The following is a 17,303-nucleotide window of genomic DNA, read 5'->3' on the forward strand; positions in this document are numbered from 1 at the left end:
CTAACTCCCTTCTAGTTGACTTTCAATGTCACACAATTTCAATCAAAATGCCTGTAGGTTTCCCAGGGAAGGAAAAGCTGATGCTAAAATGTATACGGAAAAGAAAAGACCAAGATCCCTAAGGTAGTTCTGAAAAAATAAGTAAGGAGGATTTGGCCTATCAGATATAAAGAGTTATTATAAAGCTACTGTAATTAAAAGAATGTAATACTGGTGCAGTAACCTATAACTAACCAATGAAACACAACAGTACCCAGAGATAAATTCATGCACATATGAAACTGTAATCAGGACAGAAGGAACTGGGGGGCACCTGGGTGGTTCAGTCAGTAGAGCATGCAACTCTTGATCTCAGGGTCCTGAGTTCAAGTCCCACAATAGGCACAGAGCTTACTTTAAAAATTACACAAAATAAGACAAAACAAAATCAAAGAAAGTAAAATAAAATAAGAAACTATTTAGCAAATAAAACTAAAAAAATAAATTTGGCCATTCATATGAAAAGAACTGAAAATATATCCCTAGCTCACAGTATGAAAAATAAACTTCAGATGAATTAAAACCCCATTAATTTGTCAAAAACAAAATTTTAAAACATTTAGAAGAGGATGTAGACAGATATCTTCCTGACTTCAAAGTAGGGAAAGAATTGCTTAAACGCCAAACATAGGTTAATAATTGATACATCTAATAAATTTAAACAACCTCTGTTTATCAAAAGATATCTTTTATAATTGTGAAAGTATAAGCTACAACCATGATAAAGATATTTGCAATAGTTATAATTGCTAAGAAATTAATATTGAGAACATACTGAAAAGAAAAACTAAAAAATCAACGAGAAGACAAACAGATAAATGGGCAAAGATATGAATAAGTATTTTAGTGACAAAAACACATAGCCAGCCAAAACGTGAAAAGATGCTTTTTTTAAAATTTACATCTAAGTTAATTAGCATATGGCACAATAATGATTTCAGGAGTGGCATTCAGTGATTCATCCCCTATGTATAACACCCAGTGCTCATCCCTACAAGTGTCTTCCTTAATGCCCCTTACCCACTTAGCCCATCCCCCCTCCCACAACCCCTCCAGCAACCCTCAGTTTGTTCTCTGTATTTAAGAGTCTCTTCTGTCTTGTCACCCTCCCTGTTTTTATATTAGTTTTGCTTCCCTTCCCTTATGTTAATCTGTTTTGTATCTTAAATTCCACATATAAGTGAAGTCATATGATATTTGTCTTTCTCTAATTTCACTTAGCATAATACCCTCTGGTTCCATCCATGTTATTGCAAACGGCAAGATTTCATTCTTTTTGATTGCCCAGTAATACTCCACTGTACATAGATACCATATCTTCTTTATCCATTCATCCATTGATGGACATTTTGGCTCTTTCCATACTTGGGCTACTGTTGATAGCACAGCTATAAACACTGGGGTGCACATGCCCTTTCAAAACAGCACACTTGTATCCTTTAGGTAAGCACCTAGCAGTGCAATTGCTGGGTCATAGAGTAATTCTATTTTTAATTTTTTGAGGAACCTCCATACTGTTTTCCAGAGTGGCTGCACCAGTTTGCATTCCCACCAGCAGGGCAAAAGGGTTCCTCTTTTCCCACATCCTCACCAATATCTGTTACTGCCTGAGTTGTTAATGTTAGCCATTCTGACAAGTGTGAGGTGGTATCTCATTGTGGTCTTGATTTGTATTTCCCTGATGATGAGTGATGTTGAGCATTTTTTCAGGTGTCAGTTGGCCATCTGCATGCCCTGTTTGGAAAAGTGTCGATTCAGGTCTTTTGCCCATTTCTTCACTGGATTATTTGGTTTTTTGGGTGTTGTGTTTGGTAAGTTCTTTACAGATTTTGAACACTAATCTTTATCTGAGATGTCATTTCCAAATATCTTCTCCCATTTCATTGGCTGCATTTTAGTTTTGCTGATTGTTTCCTTTGCTGTGCAGAAGCTTTTTATATTGATGAGGTCCCAATAGTTCATTTTTGGTTTCGTTTTCCTTGCTTCCAGAGACATGCTGAGTAAGAAGTTGCTGCGGCCGAGGTCAAAGAGGTTTCTCCTCCACGATTTTGATGGCTTCCTAACTTACGTTTAAATCTTTCATCCATTTTGAGTTCATTTTTGTGTATGGTGTAAGAAAGTGGTCCAGGCTCATTTTTCTGCATGTTGCTGTCCAGTTTTCCCAACACCATTTGCTGAAGAGACTTTCTTTATTCCGTTGGATATTCTTTCCTGCTTTGTCAAAGATTAGTTGGCCATACATTTGTGAGTCCATTTCTGGGTTCTCTATTCTGTTCCATTGATCTAAGGGTCTGTTTTGTGCCAGTACCATACTATCTTGATTATTACAGCTTTGTAACATATCTTGAAGTCCAGGACTGTGATGCCTCCAGCTTTGGTTTTTTCAGGAGTGCCTTAGCTATTCAGGGAAGATGTTCTACCTTATTAGCAATGAAACACTTACAAATTAAAACAAAATACCATTTCGCCCCCAAATAGATTGCCTCTCCAAAAAACCTATCTTTATTGCTAACTGCTTATTGTCCACTAAAATCTTCCTCTCTTTGGAGCACCTGGGTGACTCATTTGGTTAAACTGCAGACTTTGGCTCGGATCATGATCTCATGGTTTGTGAATTCAAGCCCTGTGTCGTGCTCTGCACTGATGACGCAGTCCCTGCTTGGGATTCTCACTCTCTCCCTCTCTCTGCCCCTCCTCCACTGACACTCTCTTTTTCAAAATAAATTTTTTAAAAATCTTTTTTTTTCTTCCAAATTTGTATTTAAATTCAAGCTAGTTAACATATGGTATTGGTTTCAGGAGATTTAGTGATTTGTCACTTGTATATAATACCCAGTGCTCATCACGAGTGCCCTCCCTAATGCCCATCACCCATCTGGCCCATCCCCCACCCACCTCCCCTCCAGCAACTCTCAGTCTGTTCTCTATAATTAAGAGTCTCTTGGGGTACCTGGGTGGCTCGGTTGGTTGACAGTCCAACTCTTGGTTTCAGCTCAGGTCATGAGCTTATGGTTCATGGGTTTGAGCCCTGTGTTGCACTCTGTGCTGACAGCTCAGAACCTGCTTGGCATACTCTCTCTTCCTCTCTCTGCCCCTTCCCCACTTGCAGGCACACACTCTCTTGCTCTCTCAAAATAAATAAATAAACTTCTTTTAAAAAATGTGTTATGATATGCCTCCCTCTCTGTTTTTATCTTTTTTGAATGTTTATTTATTTACTTACTTATTTTTTGAGAGACAGAGAGAGAGAGCATGCACACAAGTGGGGAAGGGGCAGAGAGAGAGGAAGACACAAAATCTGAAGCAGGCTCCAGGCTCTGAGCTATCAGCACAGAGCCTGATGTGGGGCTCGAACTCACAAACTGTGAGAACATGACCTGAGCTGAAGTCAGCCGCTTAACCAACTGAGCCACCAAGGTGCCCCTTATTTTATTTCTCCTTCCCTTCATCTCTTTTGTTTCTAAAATTCCACATATGAGTGAAATAATATGGTATTTGTCTTTCACTGACTGATTTATTACGCTTAAATTAATATACTCTAGTTGTATCTATGTTGTCGCAAATGGCAAGACTTCATTCTTTTTGATGACTGAGTAATATTCCATTATGTATGTATAACATCGTCTTTCTTCATCAGCTGACGGACATTTGGGATCTCTTCATAGTCTGGCTATTATTGATAATGCTGCCATACACACTGGAGCGTAGGGGTGCCTGGGTGGCTCAGCTGGTTGCATGTCCAACTCTTGATCTCAGCTCAGGTCATGATCTCATAGTTGACTTCAAGCCCTGCTTCAGGCTCTGTGCTGACAGTGTGGAGTCTGCTTGGGATTCTCTCTCTCCTCTCTCTCTGCCCCTACCCCACTTGAGTTCTCTCTTTCTCTCTCTCAACATAAACAAACTTAAAAGAAATTGTTTTTAAAAGATTTACTAAAAAAATGTTGGGGTGCATGTGCCCCTTTGAATCAGTATTTTTGTATCCTTTGGATAAATACCTAGTAGTGCAATTGCTGGGGTCATAGTGTAGTTCTATTTAAAAATCTTCCTCTCCTTCTGCCATGGTCACAGAGTTGTAGCAGGAAACCAGGCTGTCCAGACAGACTATGTTTGCCAATCTCCCCTATAGCAGATGTGGCCATGTGACTAAATTCTCACTCGTTCAATGAATGAAAATTGTGTGTGCTACTTGTGGCCCGGGTTTTAAAACACTGGGGCACGTGCTCCTCAAGACTCCTTTTCCTTCCCATGAGCTAGAACACGGATATACTTAAGACCCAGTTTCAACCAGGGAGACAAGTTCAGTTCCCTAGGTGACAGCAGAGCAACAAGGTGGAGAAAATTCCAATAATTTAATGAAGCAAAGCAATTCTGATGGCCTGGATCACACACCTTCAGAACGTGGTACAAGAGACAAAGGAAAGAAAGGAAATAAGGGAAATAGGGAACAAAGGGAAGGAAGGAAAGAAGAAAAATCTCTGTTTTACATTATTGTCTTCTAGGATTCTCTTTAGTATAACAGTTTAGCATTTACCTTAAATAATCCATTGCTCCACAGTGTTTCAGGATGCAGAGTTCTGATCCATTCCTGGGAAGAGTGTAAATACCCAGGATTTTGAGAAAAGTCTGACATTACCTAGTAAAGTTGAACATGCTCATTTCTTATGACTCAGTAAGTATACCTAGAGAAACGTACACCAGGAGACACCTATAGGATATTATTATTCATAATAGCAAAAAACTACAAATAACCCAAAGGTCATACCGAGTGAATAGACTACTATTTTTACACACTGGAATAAATACACCAATGAAAATAAATTAACTACAGCTGCACACATTCATATGGATTAATCTTAATATCATAATATTGAGTGAAAAATGGAAGTCATAAGAACACTTAAAATTTTATTAGGAAAAATTGTAAACACTCTCAAAAATAAGAGAATAATATAGTGAACCCCACATACTCAATGATTATTAATTCATGGACAATCTTATTTTATCTGTATTTCTACCTATTTCACCTTCCCCCAGATTATTCTGTAGCATATCCTAGACACCATAATTTCACCCATAAATACATCAGCATGTATACTCAAAAGATAAAGATTTCTTATACATGCCAAAATACTATTATTTTAATTTTTTAAGTAATATCAACTTCTCAATACCATGAAAACATCTGGTACATGTTCAAACTGCTCTGTATTTTTTTTTACATAATCTCTATGCCCGTTATGGGGGCTCAAACTCACCACCCCAAGATCAAGAGTCGTATGCTCTACTGACTAAACTAAGACTGGTGCCCCTAAACAGCTCTGTATTCTTCATGTACAAACACAACATACAACAAAACCATAAAGGAGGGGCGCCTGGGTGGCTCATTTGGTTAAGCACTGGACTCTTGATTTCCGCTCAGGTCATGATCTTGCGGTTCATGGGTTTGTTGGATTTTTTTAATGTTTATTTATTTGTTTTATTTTTTATTTTTATTTTATTTTTTAAAATTTACATCCAAATTAGTTAGCATAGAGTGAAACAATGATTTCAGGAGTAGATTCCTTAGTGCCCCTTACCCATTTAGCCCATCCCGCCTCCCACAACCCCTCTAGCAACCCTCAGTTTGTTCTCCATATTTAGGAGTCTCTTCTGTTTTGTCCCCCTCCCTGTTTTTATATTATTTTTGCTTCCCTTCCCTTATGTTCATCTGTTTTGTCTCTTAAAGTCCTCATATGAGTGAAGTCATATGATTTTTGTCTTTCTCTGACTAATTTCACTTAGCATAATACCCTCCATTTCCATCCATGTAGTTGCAAATGGCAAGATTTCAATCTTTTTGATTGCTGAGTAATACTCCAGTGTGTGTGTGTGTGTGTGTGTGTGTGTGTGTGTGTGTGTACACACCACATTTTCTTTATCCTTCATCCATCTGTGGACATTTGGGCTCTTTCCATACTTTGGCTATTGTTGATAGTGCTGCTATAAACATGGGGGTTAATGTGTCCCTTCGAAACAGCACACCTGTATCCTGTGGATAAATGCCTAGTAGTGCAATTGCTGGGTCAGAGGGTAGTTCTATTTTTAGTTTTTTGAGGAACCTCCATACTGTTTTCCAGAGTGGCTGCACCAGCTTGCATTCCCACCAACAATGCAAAAGAGATCTTCTTTCTCCACATCCTCTCCAACATCTGTTATTGCCTGAGTTGTCATTGTGACAGGTATAAGGTGGTATCTCAGTGTGGTTTTGATTTGTATTTCCCTGATGATGAGTGATGTGGAGCATTTTTTCATGTGTCAGTTGGCCATGTGGACGTCTTCTTTGGAGAAGTGTCTATTCATGTCTTTTGCCCATTTCATCACTGGATTATTTGTTTTTTGGGTGTTGTGTTTGATAAGTTCTTTATAGGTTTTGGATACTAACCCTTTATCTGATATGTCGTTTGCAAATATCTTCTCCCATTCTGTCGGTTGCCTTTTACTTTTGTGTATTGTTTCCCTCGCTGTGCAGAAGCTTTTTATTTTGATAAGGTCCCAGTAGTTCATTTTTGCTTTTGTTTCCCTTGCCTCCAGAGACATGTTGAGTAAGAAGTTGCTGCGGCCAAGATCAAAGAGGTTTTTGCCTGCCTTCTCCTCGAGGATTTTCATGGCTTCCTGTCTTACATTGAGGTCTTTTATCCATTTTGAGTTTACTTTTGTGTATGGTGTAAGAAAGTGGTCCCGGTTCATTCTTCTGCATGTCGCTTTCCAGTTTTCCCAGCACCACTTGCTGAAGAGACTGTCTTTATTCCAATGGATATTCTTTCCTGCTTTGTCAAAGGTTAGTTGGCCATATGTTTGTGGGTCCATTTCTGGGTTCTCTACTCTGTTCCATTGATCGGAGTGTCTGTTCTTGTGCCAGTACCATACTGTCTTGATGATTATAGCTTTGTAGTATAGCTTGAAGTCTGGGATTGTGATGCCTCCTGCTTTGGTTTTCTTTTTCAAGATCGCTTTGGCTTTTTGGGGTCTTTTCTGGTTCCATACAAATTTTAGGATTATTTGTTCTAGCTCTGTGAAGAATGCTGGTGTTACTTTGATAGGGATTGCACTGAATATGTAGATTGCTTTTGGTAGTATCGACATTTTCACAATATTTGTACTTCCTATCCAGGAGCATGGAATCTTTTTCCATTTTTTTGTGTTTTCTTCAATTTCTTTCATAAGCTTTCTATAGTTTTCAGTGTATAGATCTTTCACGTCTTTGGTTAGATTTATTCCTAGGTATTTTATGGTTTTTCGAGGTTCATGGGTTTGAGCCCTACATCAGGCTCTGAGCTGAATGTGCAGAGCCTGCTTGGTATTCTCTCTCCCCTCTCCCTGCCCCTCCCCCCCTTTCTGACACACACACACACACACACACACATACACACACACTATAAAGGAAACTATAAAATGGTCATAAATTGTAAAGAAAATAAGGGAATGACTTTAACACTAAATTCATCAGAATTGTTGGGGGGCGGCAGTCCATGGGATGAAGGAAGATTTGTCAGGAAAAGGGCAACATGGGATTTCTAAGACATTGAAAATGTTATAATTCATATCCCCCATGGCTAACAGCTCAGGTATTCATTTTATTTTTTTAGTTGTGAATAATCATTGTCTATTCCTATTTGTATATACATTTCGCCAAAAAAAGAAAAGAGAAGTTGCTATTCCTAACAGACACACACAAGCACACATGCGCGCGCACACACACACACACACACACACACACACACACACTAGCTGAACTCAAAGCAAAGCAAAACCAAAATATATCACTAAGTTGTAAGCAAACCAGAAGTTTGAAACTGTGCTGTGGACAAATGTGATCAGCAGAGGTTCAAGCCAAAGATCAAGTTTTGCTTGGATTTACTTTGTCCCATCCCCATCCTGAAAGAGGGTGGAGCTCAAGGTGAGATTCTGGCATTAAACCAGTTGACGTACCAAGGTATACTGCCAAAAACACAGGAAGTACAATATATACCGAGAAGGAAGAGAACCAGAAATTCCTTCCACCATGCATTACAGCCGACTATGTGCATGTGAAGCTCAGCCCCACTCATGCAAAGCAGCCACAACAGTGACCTGCACACCACGAGCACTCTAACTGGTAGCTGCTGGTGTGATGATTTTTCATTCTTATTATTTCACCATCCTTTTATAGTCTTTTTTTTCAACTATTATGTTTCTCCAGGTGCACCTGGGTGGCTCAGTCAGTTGAGTGTCTGACTTCAATTCAGGTCATGATCTCCCAGTTTGTGAGTTTGAGCCCCATATCGGGTTCACTGCTGTCAATGCAGAGCCTGCTTTGGATCCTCTGTCCCCCTCTCGCTGCCCCTCCGCCACTTGCACTCTCTGTCTCTCAAAAATAAATATTTAACAAAAACTAAAAAATAAAAAAAAATAATAAAATATTTCTCCATACCAAAATGTTCTTCAAAAACTACTGTTGGGGCACCTGGGTGGCTCGGTCGGTTAAGTATCTGACTCTTGATTTTGGCTCAGGGCATGATCTTACAGCCTGTGGGATTGAGCCCCTCACTTGGTATTCTCTCTCTCCCTCTCTCTCTCTGCCCCCACCTCAAAATAAATAAACTGAAAAAAAAAAAAAAAAACTACTGTTAATGACTGCATAACATTCCATGTGTATAAGTTAGTTAACCATCCCCAGTGGAATTTAGTTAACCATTCCCCACTGCTGGACATTTAGTTTGGTTTTAACTTTATGACTTTCTAAAGAAGTTACACACTACTTGAATTCAGTTTAGTTCTGTGGTAATACTTTATTGGACACCCTCCATAATTTTCAATGATCACCATGTTAACTTATACTGTAAAGGAATGATAATCCAAATATCACTCTACCCACTCAATAAACATTTAATAAAGCCCTGTACTAAAAGGTATGAAAATTACATAAATAATAAATTCTATTGTCATAGTACTTTCTGTTATATGTCAATTATACTTCAATAAAACTGGAAAAGAACAAAGTACTGTGTCATGAAGAATCAAATTCACACTTATAAATTAATTCTTCATTTCCATATTGATTTAAAAAATATATTTTTCTCAAGACCATGAAATTAAATCAGTGACTTCATCCGATGTCATAAGAATCCTTTTTACCACCAGTAAATAAAATCTGCTGACTGGACCACAGTTTTCACTTCCCATAAAATGTCACTGAACAAAGGTAAAGAAAATTTAAAACAAAAGTTGCAAGCCAACACACGGCAGCTCAGGAAGTAGGCTTTTAGGCTCTGTTACTTGGATGAAAAATGACAACACGGGGCGCCTGGGTGGCGCAGTCGGTTAGGCGTCCGACTTCAGCCAGGTCACGATCTCGCGGTCCGTGAGTTCGAGCCCCGCGTCAGGCTCTGGGCTGATGGCTCGGAGCCTGGAGCCTGCTTCCGATTCTGTGTCTCCCTCTCTCTCTGCCCCTCCCCCGTTCATGCTCTGTCTCTCTCTGTCCCAAAAATAAATAAACGTTGAAAAAAAAAAAAGAAAAAAAAAGAAAAATGACAACAAAAAATCCACTTATAAGCTGCTGGGGATCTCTCTGGTTTGCCTACCACATTTCCCTTTTTATATACACCATTCCAAAAGTACATGGGACTTTATCAGAATGATTAAAGATTCGCCCACTTTGGGATTTATTCCGGTAGCAGGCTGGTGATTACTTATTTGAATTTCAAAAAGCTCATTTAAGTCAGAATGTAACAAAGAAGCAGTTGAAATATAAAGAAAACTAAAATTAAACAGACAAGGACTAATTTTTACTATTTATTATGTGCAAGCCTGTGACAAAGCTTTCCACAAATCACCTCATTGAAACCTTAGAAAAACAAGAAGGTAAGTACTATTATCAGCCCCATTTTACAGATGAAGAAATGGACTCTCAGAGACCACGCGTGTGATCAGTGGCAGGGCTGGATGACTAACACCAAAATCTGTGCTCTTAAACATGATGTTCTCTTTCCTCCCATCCTGAAATATCAACAGGAGTGCATCTATATGTTGTCAACAAAGTAGAAAGTAACTCCAGACCAACAAACAAATACTTTCAAATGATTAAAAGTGTTCTCAAATAACGATCCCTGATCCCACCTTTTACCTCAAAAAATAAAAACAAAAATAGAGTAAGGAGATATACAGTTTACTCTCTTTACCTTAATTTTTAATTGTCTGAACCGAAGTGAAATGGGTAGCATGAATGAAATCAGAAAAGGGTCTGGTGAAGCTACAAAGCAGACTCGCAAACCAGAACCAGAGTTGAAAACGTGTGCCCCCTATATTGGTCAACACTTCACAAGAGTAAGCAAACCAATCTCGATTGCTAGAACTGAGATTTATCATGCTGTAGCACAGGCCAACTTGCATCTGTATTTCAGAAGGACGTGTTTTGCTCAAAAATTTCTCCCAAACTATTCCTTAATAGATTTTGAAGTTCGTGAAACTAATCAGGGTTTCCGGGCAATGTAACAGGGCTTACTACACTAGCTGGCATTAGTTTGACCAAAATTTCAAGCAAGTTACAATTGTACATATTCACCATATTTTTTCCCCTGATCTTAAGGCAAGCATGTGAAGCTGCTGCCCGCACATTGTGGTTTCTTGAAATGATCTTGGTGAAAAAAACAACTTAGTTATGGCTAATCAATTTAATTAACTCCTCCTGTTAACAGACCAGAGGCGTTGGTTGCTGTTCTCTTCTAGGTCCAACCAGGATTCCTTCAATGAATGTAAAGTCTAAACAGTGAAGTGTTCTATCTCCTGCTGTACTTTGTGAGGAATCTAAAAGTAAATCATTGTTCCTGAAAACAAACGACCTGGGTTTTTAGCCCCAGGTATGTTAATTGTGTAACTCTATCATTATGCTTCCTTGCATCGTATAAATGAATGGGTTGGACAGGAAATGTTTCATGTCCCTCCCAGCTATAAAGTTTTAATTCATAATTTAAGTTGTTGCTGTTTTCTATTACAGGTTACGTGAAAGGACATCAGATGCAGACACAGGTTCCATATTAGTGACAGCAGCACTTTTTCCTGTTGAAACCCACTGCATGACATGGGGTCATATCAAATTGAATTGGCATTTCCTCGTGTTCCATCTGCTACCAAAATGCACTATTTGTAGTTCAGGCAGCAGAGTGGTCGAAGAAGAACAGATTTTCTTGGCACTTCCTGCACATATGGCATGTAGATGAGTAGGAGATTATCCCTGAGAAAATACTGCAAATAATAGCTGTCAATTCTTAGCAACTAACAACATGCATTATTAAAAACAAACACAACCTCTTGTTCATGAGTTCCACCTCACAAAATGTGTCTTTTGATTCTTTTGGCTCCCATATGGGAGCTAGTAGTTTTTTTATGTGAGCCACAATACTTTTGCTGCAGAATTCAAAAATTGCATAGAATACTAAAATCCAGATAATCTCCAAACCTTCTGTTAGCCAGTTGTTATGATCTTTTCTACTGCTAAGCTTTTTGCCAGAGATGCTAACAAGTAACAGTCAACTGATAGGAGTTTCATACGCTTCTCCAGACAAGTAGCTTTTTAAGAGCCCCCACAAACAAGAGATTAACTTCTTTGGATTCTAAATCTTTGAGAAGTTGGGGCGCCTGGGTGGCTCAGTCGGTTGAGCGTCCGACTTCAGCTCAGGTCACGATCTTGCGGTCTGTGAGTTCGAGCCCCGCGTCAGGCTCTGGGCCTGGAGCCTGCTTCCGATTCTGTGTCTCCCTCTCTCTCTGCCCCTCCCCCGTTCATGCTGTCTCAAAAATGAATAAATGTTAAATCTTTGAGAAGTTGACTAACATGCATGAAATAGTCTTTCTTCTCCTAGCTAACACACTCCTTTTAAATTTGGGGGGGGGGGGGCGCCTTTTGTCCCTGATTTAAACCAATCGATTCTTTGATAATGTGTATAATTCACAATTCTACCCCCTCTTACAATTGTGTGCTATGCTTTTCTGAACACGGTTTTATTATTTTTCTGTATTCCCTATTGCATTACATTTTAATTTTCTGAGAACTCAAATAATGTATAGTGTTTGCGAACTGATTATTTTTCTTAAAAAGTGAAAGCAAAGGTGATTCCCACCCCCGCCCCGCCAAACCAGGTAGTAAATGAAACACAAAAGGCTTGAAAATTTTTCTAAGTTATTAATATGAATTGACATGACATCTTAGAAATGAGGGAATCCAAACTCCTTATCTTATAGGTAAGACAACCAAAAGTCAGAAACTAAGTGACTTACCATGACATATCTAACTAGATGTATTTATGGTTTTATACGTAAAATTACACACTGTCACCTATGATGGTTCTTTCCACAGTTGAGAACAGCTCCGGGAAGTCTGTTCCTAAAACATGTGCAGGCAGCCACACTGGCAAAATCCCACATCTGGAGTCACTCCTTGAGATCAAATCATTATCTCAGAAATTCTGAGATACGTGCAACTGGCATCAGGGAAACGGGAGAGAGAAAGAAAGAACAATACTCCAGAGTATTAAGTTTTAAGTCAGAAGGTTAAAAAAAAAATCACACATAATAAAAAATGACTCTTGAAATCACCCTTACCCAGAGAGTCACCCAGAGAGTCCAATATATATGACTTTATTCACAGGGAACAGACCTATGTCTTCTGGGTCCAGCACAGCTGGTTTTCTGTTAGCAATCAAACAGGCCACATTTCTTTTGTTTATCATCAGATGAAATAGTTGGCTGGAATTAAAAGAGGTAGTTGTTCCAAAACCACGTATCTTTAAACAGCACACTAGCACTCTGCCAGGGTAAGATGTTCACCCTTAAAGAGGGACTCAGGAAATACAACAGAAAATCAGAGTCCTGCATTTCACATCCCTAGTAAGGAACCTACTGTCACTGCATGGGACAGCTTGGCCTCATGCACTATTTCACGGTCATTTTTGTCCCACTTGATCTTGATTTTGCCTAGAAGTGCAGGTGTACTGGTGCCCTTAAATGTGTACGTGATCCAACTCCACTGTATTACCCCATTCCCATAACTGCATACGGGTAGGATGATGTGGGTTAGACATAGGATGTGTGAAAGCAGATAGTCTGGACGCAGGTCCTGATGAGAAGGGCAGGTCAGGTGTCAGAAAGAGTCATACAGCAGCCTCTTTCAGGCTGTAGGTCTGTGTAAATGAGGAAGGTTGAAAGGACTAGGGATCACCTTCTATGGGGCTGAATTTGTTCCAAAAATAGTCTTCACCGTGTTCATAATTTTTCCTTGCATTGGATTTGACAGATGCATTGTAAACATTGCAACACATCCCATTTTATTGATTTTTAATCAGTGTAGAGGGCCTGTATCTCAATCACATTAGTAATCATGTAACAATAGAATTCACACTCTGAAAGAAATTAACCATGAAACTATTTTTCATATAAGGACTTGATCATGGACAAATGAGCTTAGAACAGAAATAACTAAGCCAATACTTGAAAGTGCATTCTGCCAGCCGGTGCTCCAGACAGCAAGAAAGCCAGACTACCATCCCTCCATGATCTACCACAAAGAGCCATGTGCAAAACCTTGCACAAGGAATGGTGATGAGGAACAAGAGTTCCACCTTAAAATGAAAGGTTGTTCAGGCCGTGCTGGAGTAACATTAAGAGAGGTTCTGCTTATGAAAAAGTTTACCTGTCACTAAGGAAATAATTACTCCTCTGCTATCCTAACTTCCATGTCAATGTAACCAGTTGCTGTAAGTAGAAATTATCTTAATTACAAGCAGTTAAAAATCGGTTCCCTGAACAGTGTTTAGCTTACATCCTTTATAGGGGTTAGCCTAAAGGAAAGCATGAGTCCCTGGGCTTCCACACGGCCTTTGTTGGTGGCCTAGATGAGTGGGTCCAAATCCGTCCTCAGGGCATGGAGGGTCCACCAGGTCCTCGCATAGGACTCTGGGCATTTCCACAACTGGACCACACAAAAGAACACCCAGGCTGCTCCTGCCTTTCCCAAGGCAAGTAAGGAGTGCCTCTCTCAGCAGCCCTTTTAGAAGACTGTATCAGAAAAAACACAGGTGTCTGCATAGCAATTGTTATGAACTTTGCAGTGAATATTCCAAAGCACAGCATCAACCTCAACACTCCATCCATTGTCTCAATAGGGAAAATCCACCCAGGAGAGACCACAGAAGATGAAAAAAACAAAAAAAGACAAAAAAACAAACACAGCAGAGATACATGTTCATTAAACACTTCAACAGCAACACAAAATACTTGTACCAGAGAGAAAATCCATTTTTAAAAACCCAAGGCACATTAAGTAAAAATGCCTAATCAACCTTAATTAGGTTCCTTCATTAGTTGACAATGTAAATGGACTGAAACTACCACTTAAATATCCAAACCTTCATTTTACATGCAAGTAGCTTCCAGCAAATGATAAAGCAATACTCCGGGGTGAGTGTGGAAGATGGCACTGAATTCTGGCCCATTATAAAGGAGGAGTCAGATTCCACTAGTCCCCGCTTGGTTTAACAGCCAGGCTTTCAGGGAGCTGTTTTCTAAACGGCGGACTCGCCCTAATAAATTAATAGCGAACAGCGTAAAGGTCTAAAATCGTCTGCACTCAATGAAGCTCCGGACCACTTGGTGTCCAGACTTCGGGAAAATGATTCCTTAAAAATAACGTGACAAAGATTACCAGTTAAAAAGAGTAACGAGGAGGAGGAAGAGGGTAACTGGCCAGGAACCACGGCTGCCGCCTGCCTCCCGTGTTAAGTTGCCCGGCTGAAGGTGGTGGTTAAGTTACAGCCAGTTCTCTCTCTACTGGAGGTGCGCTCTAGGAGTCGGAGAAAGCCACCCGGTTTCCAGCTCCCCGTGGGCTTGACGGGACTGGGACGGGATGGGCTTGCACGAAGCCCAGGGTGGCTCAACCAGAAGCTCTGGCTGTCCCTCACCGCCTTCCTCCAACGCAGACACCAAGTTAGAAATGCAACTCCTCGAGCACAATGACAAGAAGGCACACAAAAGGAGCAAGGCAGCCGCTCCCATCCTTACCTTTGACTTGACTTTCATACTCGGCTATGATCTCTTTGTCCTTCTTGAATCTGCTCGGAGTGGACATTATCCAGCTGTTCCGGGTCCGCTTTCAATGGGCAAGTTCTGTTCGGTCGTCACAAACCAGTCTCCTTGGAGAGGCAGAGAGTTGTACTCCCACACACGGGGAACCCGGAGGCAGCACCCACAGGAGGTAAAGGAGGAGGAAGACGAGGAGGCGGAAAAGAGGAGCGAGCCGAGGACTAGATTAACCCGGGCGCCGGCACCATACTCTCCGCTTCGAGCTGCCGTCGGTGATCCAGGAGGGGGGAGGGGGGCCTCGGGGCCGGAGAGGCCCGGCGCGCAGGCAAACTCCAGCGAGCCAGCGGCGGGGGGCGTCTCCCTGCCCACCCCACCCGGAGCCGGCCACTTCCTCTACGGCCGCTGGGCGGACGCGGGGTTCGCGCCGGCGCTCCGCACCATTGTTACAAACCCGCACCGGGCGCTCGGGGGCAGGGCCGGCTCTGGAGGGCGGACGCCGCGACCCTCCCTTCCTGCTCCAGCCGCCGGCTCCGGCGCTCGAGGGTCCCGCCCGGGCCGGGATGCTGCCGCCGCGGACGCCGCTCCCCCGTCGGCAAAGGCTGCCGCTAGCGCCCGGGCGGACGAGAGGAAACGTAATCCTAGAGCGAGTCCCTGCTGCCGGGCCGGAGGGCGGCTGCTGCGCGGTCTGAACGCGTCCTGGGCGCAGCACCGGCGGAGTTTAGATCTCGACAGCCGGCGCCGCGAGGGGCCTCTGCCTCCTTGGCCGCGGGGCGCCGACGCTACCTCTTTCTCCCCGTCCCGCTCTCCGCTGCTGCCCCCAGGAGGCCGCCGCTGCCTTGCACACTCACACGCGCACCGGGAGGAGCCGCGCCCCCGGCGGCCGCAAAGTTGCCGGCGCGCACACGGCCCGCGGCTCCCCGCGCCCAGAGAGCGAGCTGCGGGCGGCGGCGGCGGCGGCGGCGGCCGGACGGGTCCCGCGGGGCCTGGCGAAGAAGGGCAGGGCTCGCGGGAGGGGCGGCGCCGTGGCCCGTGCCCTTCGCCCTCGCCCCGCTCGGTAAGGAAGCGCAGGCTCGTCCGGGAAGATGGATGCCTCTCTCGGCCCCCCGCGGCCCCGCCCCGCGCGCCGAGCCCTGGCGGCCGTAGGCGACGCCCCCCGCGCCTCGCCGAGCTGGGGCTCGGCTCCTCTCGGCGCGCGGGGCTGACCGCAGCCTCAGCAGCTGGAAAGCCCCTTCCCCACCCGGGGCCGCCTGGGGTCGAGGCAGGGGGTTCTGGAGGGGCTTTTTCCAGAATCCATCGGAGAAATGCAGAGTTGGAGCTCTCCACGACGGGAGGGGATGTGACTCCAAGACGTTGCACCCCAGTAGGAAAACTGGAGGCTCACTGAATTGTGAATGACTTGGCTGCTGAAAATCAAAAGAGAGCGAAGCTTTTCAGTGGAGATGGAGAAAAATACTCATCTGGAACACAATATTCTCCCCATCCTGGGAGTAGCTCTAGGAGCTAGGGTGGTGGAAAAGGCGTGGTCCAGCTTTCTCACGGACACATTTACCACTTGGGACCTTTCCTTTCTCCTTTCCGATCACCTCGTACATAGTGAGGGTCTGGTTTATCAAAGCGATGTGTTCAGAGGCGTGTCCAGTATACAAATGTTTTCCCTGCAAGATCTAAACACAGTAGGGATTTTTTAGACTTTGATCATTCATTCATGTATCCCGTGATAAACTTTCACGTTCTTACTGTGGGCCAAATATCAAGCTAAGAGCTAGGGACTGCGAGGTCAGGTCCCTGCTCTAAAGGATCTCAAAGTATATTGTATGTATGTATGTATGTATGTATGTATGTATGCATAATAATACTATAAGAGAAACACTCCTGGCTTTGGGAGTCCTGAAAAGGAAAAATGGGCTGCAAGAGGTTTGGCAAAAAGTGATTATTTACACTGGATTTGAAGGATAAATAGTAAGCAGTTTGCCGCCTCAGAGAGGGAAGGGGTTGCGTTCCACCGGGAAAAAGGAACATCATACTTTGGAGCAATTGGAAATACAGTTACAAGATATCTTCCACTAAAATACCAGATCTCTGATAGGTGAAAAACATTTTGAAAATTTTTATATATTCCAACTGATAGTCTGTGCAGGTTGTTTTTGATTGTGCAGCTTTTAAAATTTAATTTTTAA

General features: G+C 42.4%; 1 protein-coding gene across 2 annotated transcripts in view; it reads right to left on the reverse strand.

The window, feature by feature from the left end:
* SRGAP1 (SLIT-ROBO Rho GTPase activating protein 1) overlaps window positions 1-15,522 on the reverse strand; it is a 286,134-nt gene extending 270,612 nt beyond the window's left edge. For both annotated transcript variants that reach the window (XM_025926696.2, XM_025926695.2), the window contains exon 1: window positions 15,106-15,522. In XM_025926696.2, the coding sequence (XP_025782481.1) occupies window positions 15,106-15,172 (67 nt within the window). In that variant the 5' untranslated portion in view covers window positions 15,173-15,522. The remainder of the gene's footprint in view (window positions 1-15,105) is intronic.
* Between the last annotated feature and the right edge of the window lie 1,781 nt (window positions 15,523-17,303).

The sequence above is a fragment of the Puma concolor genome, chromosome B4, assembly GCF_028749965.1.
Source record: "Puma concolor isolate L17-30 chromosome B4, mPumCon1.1.hap2, whole genome shotgun sequence".
In the NCBI taxonomy this organism is placed as follows: Eukaryota; Metazoa; Chordata; class Mammalia; order Carnivora; family Felidae; genus Puma; species Puma concolor.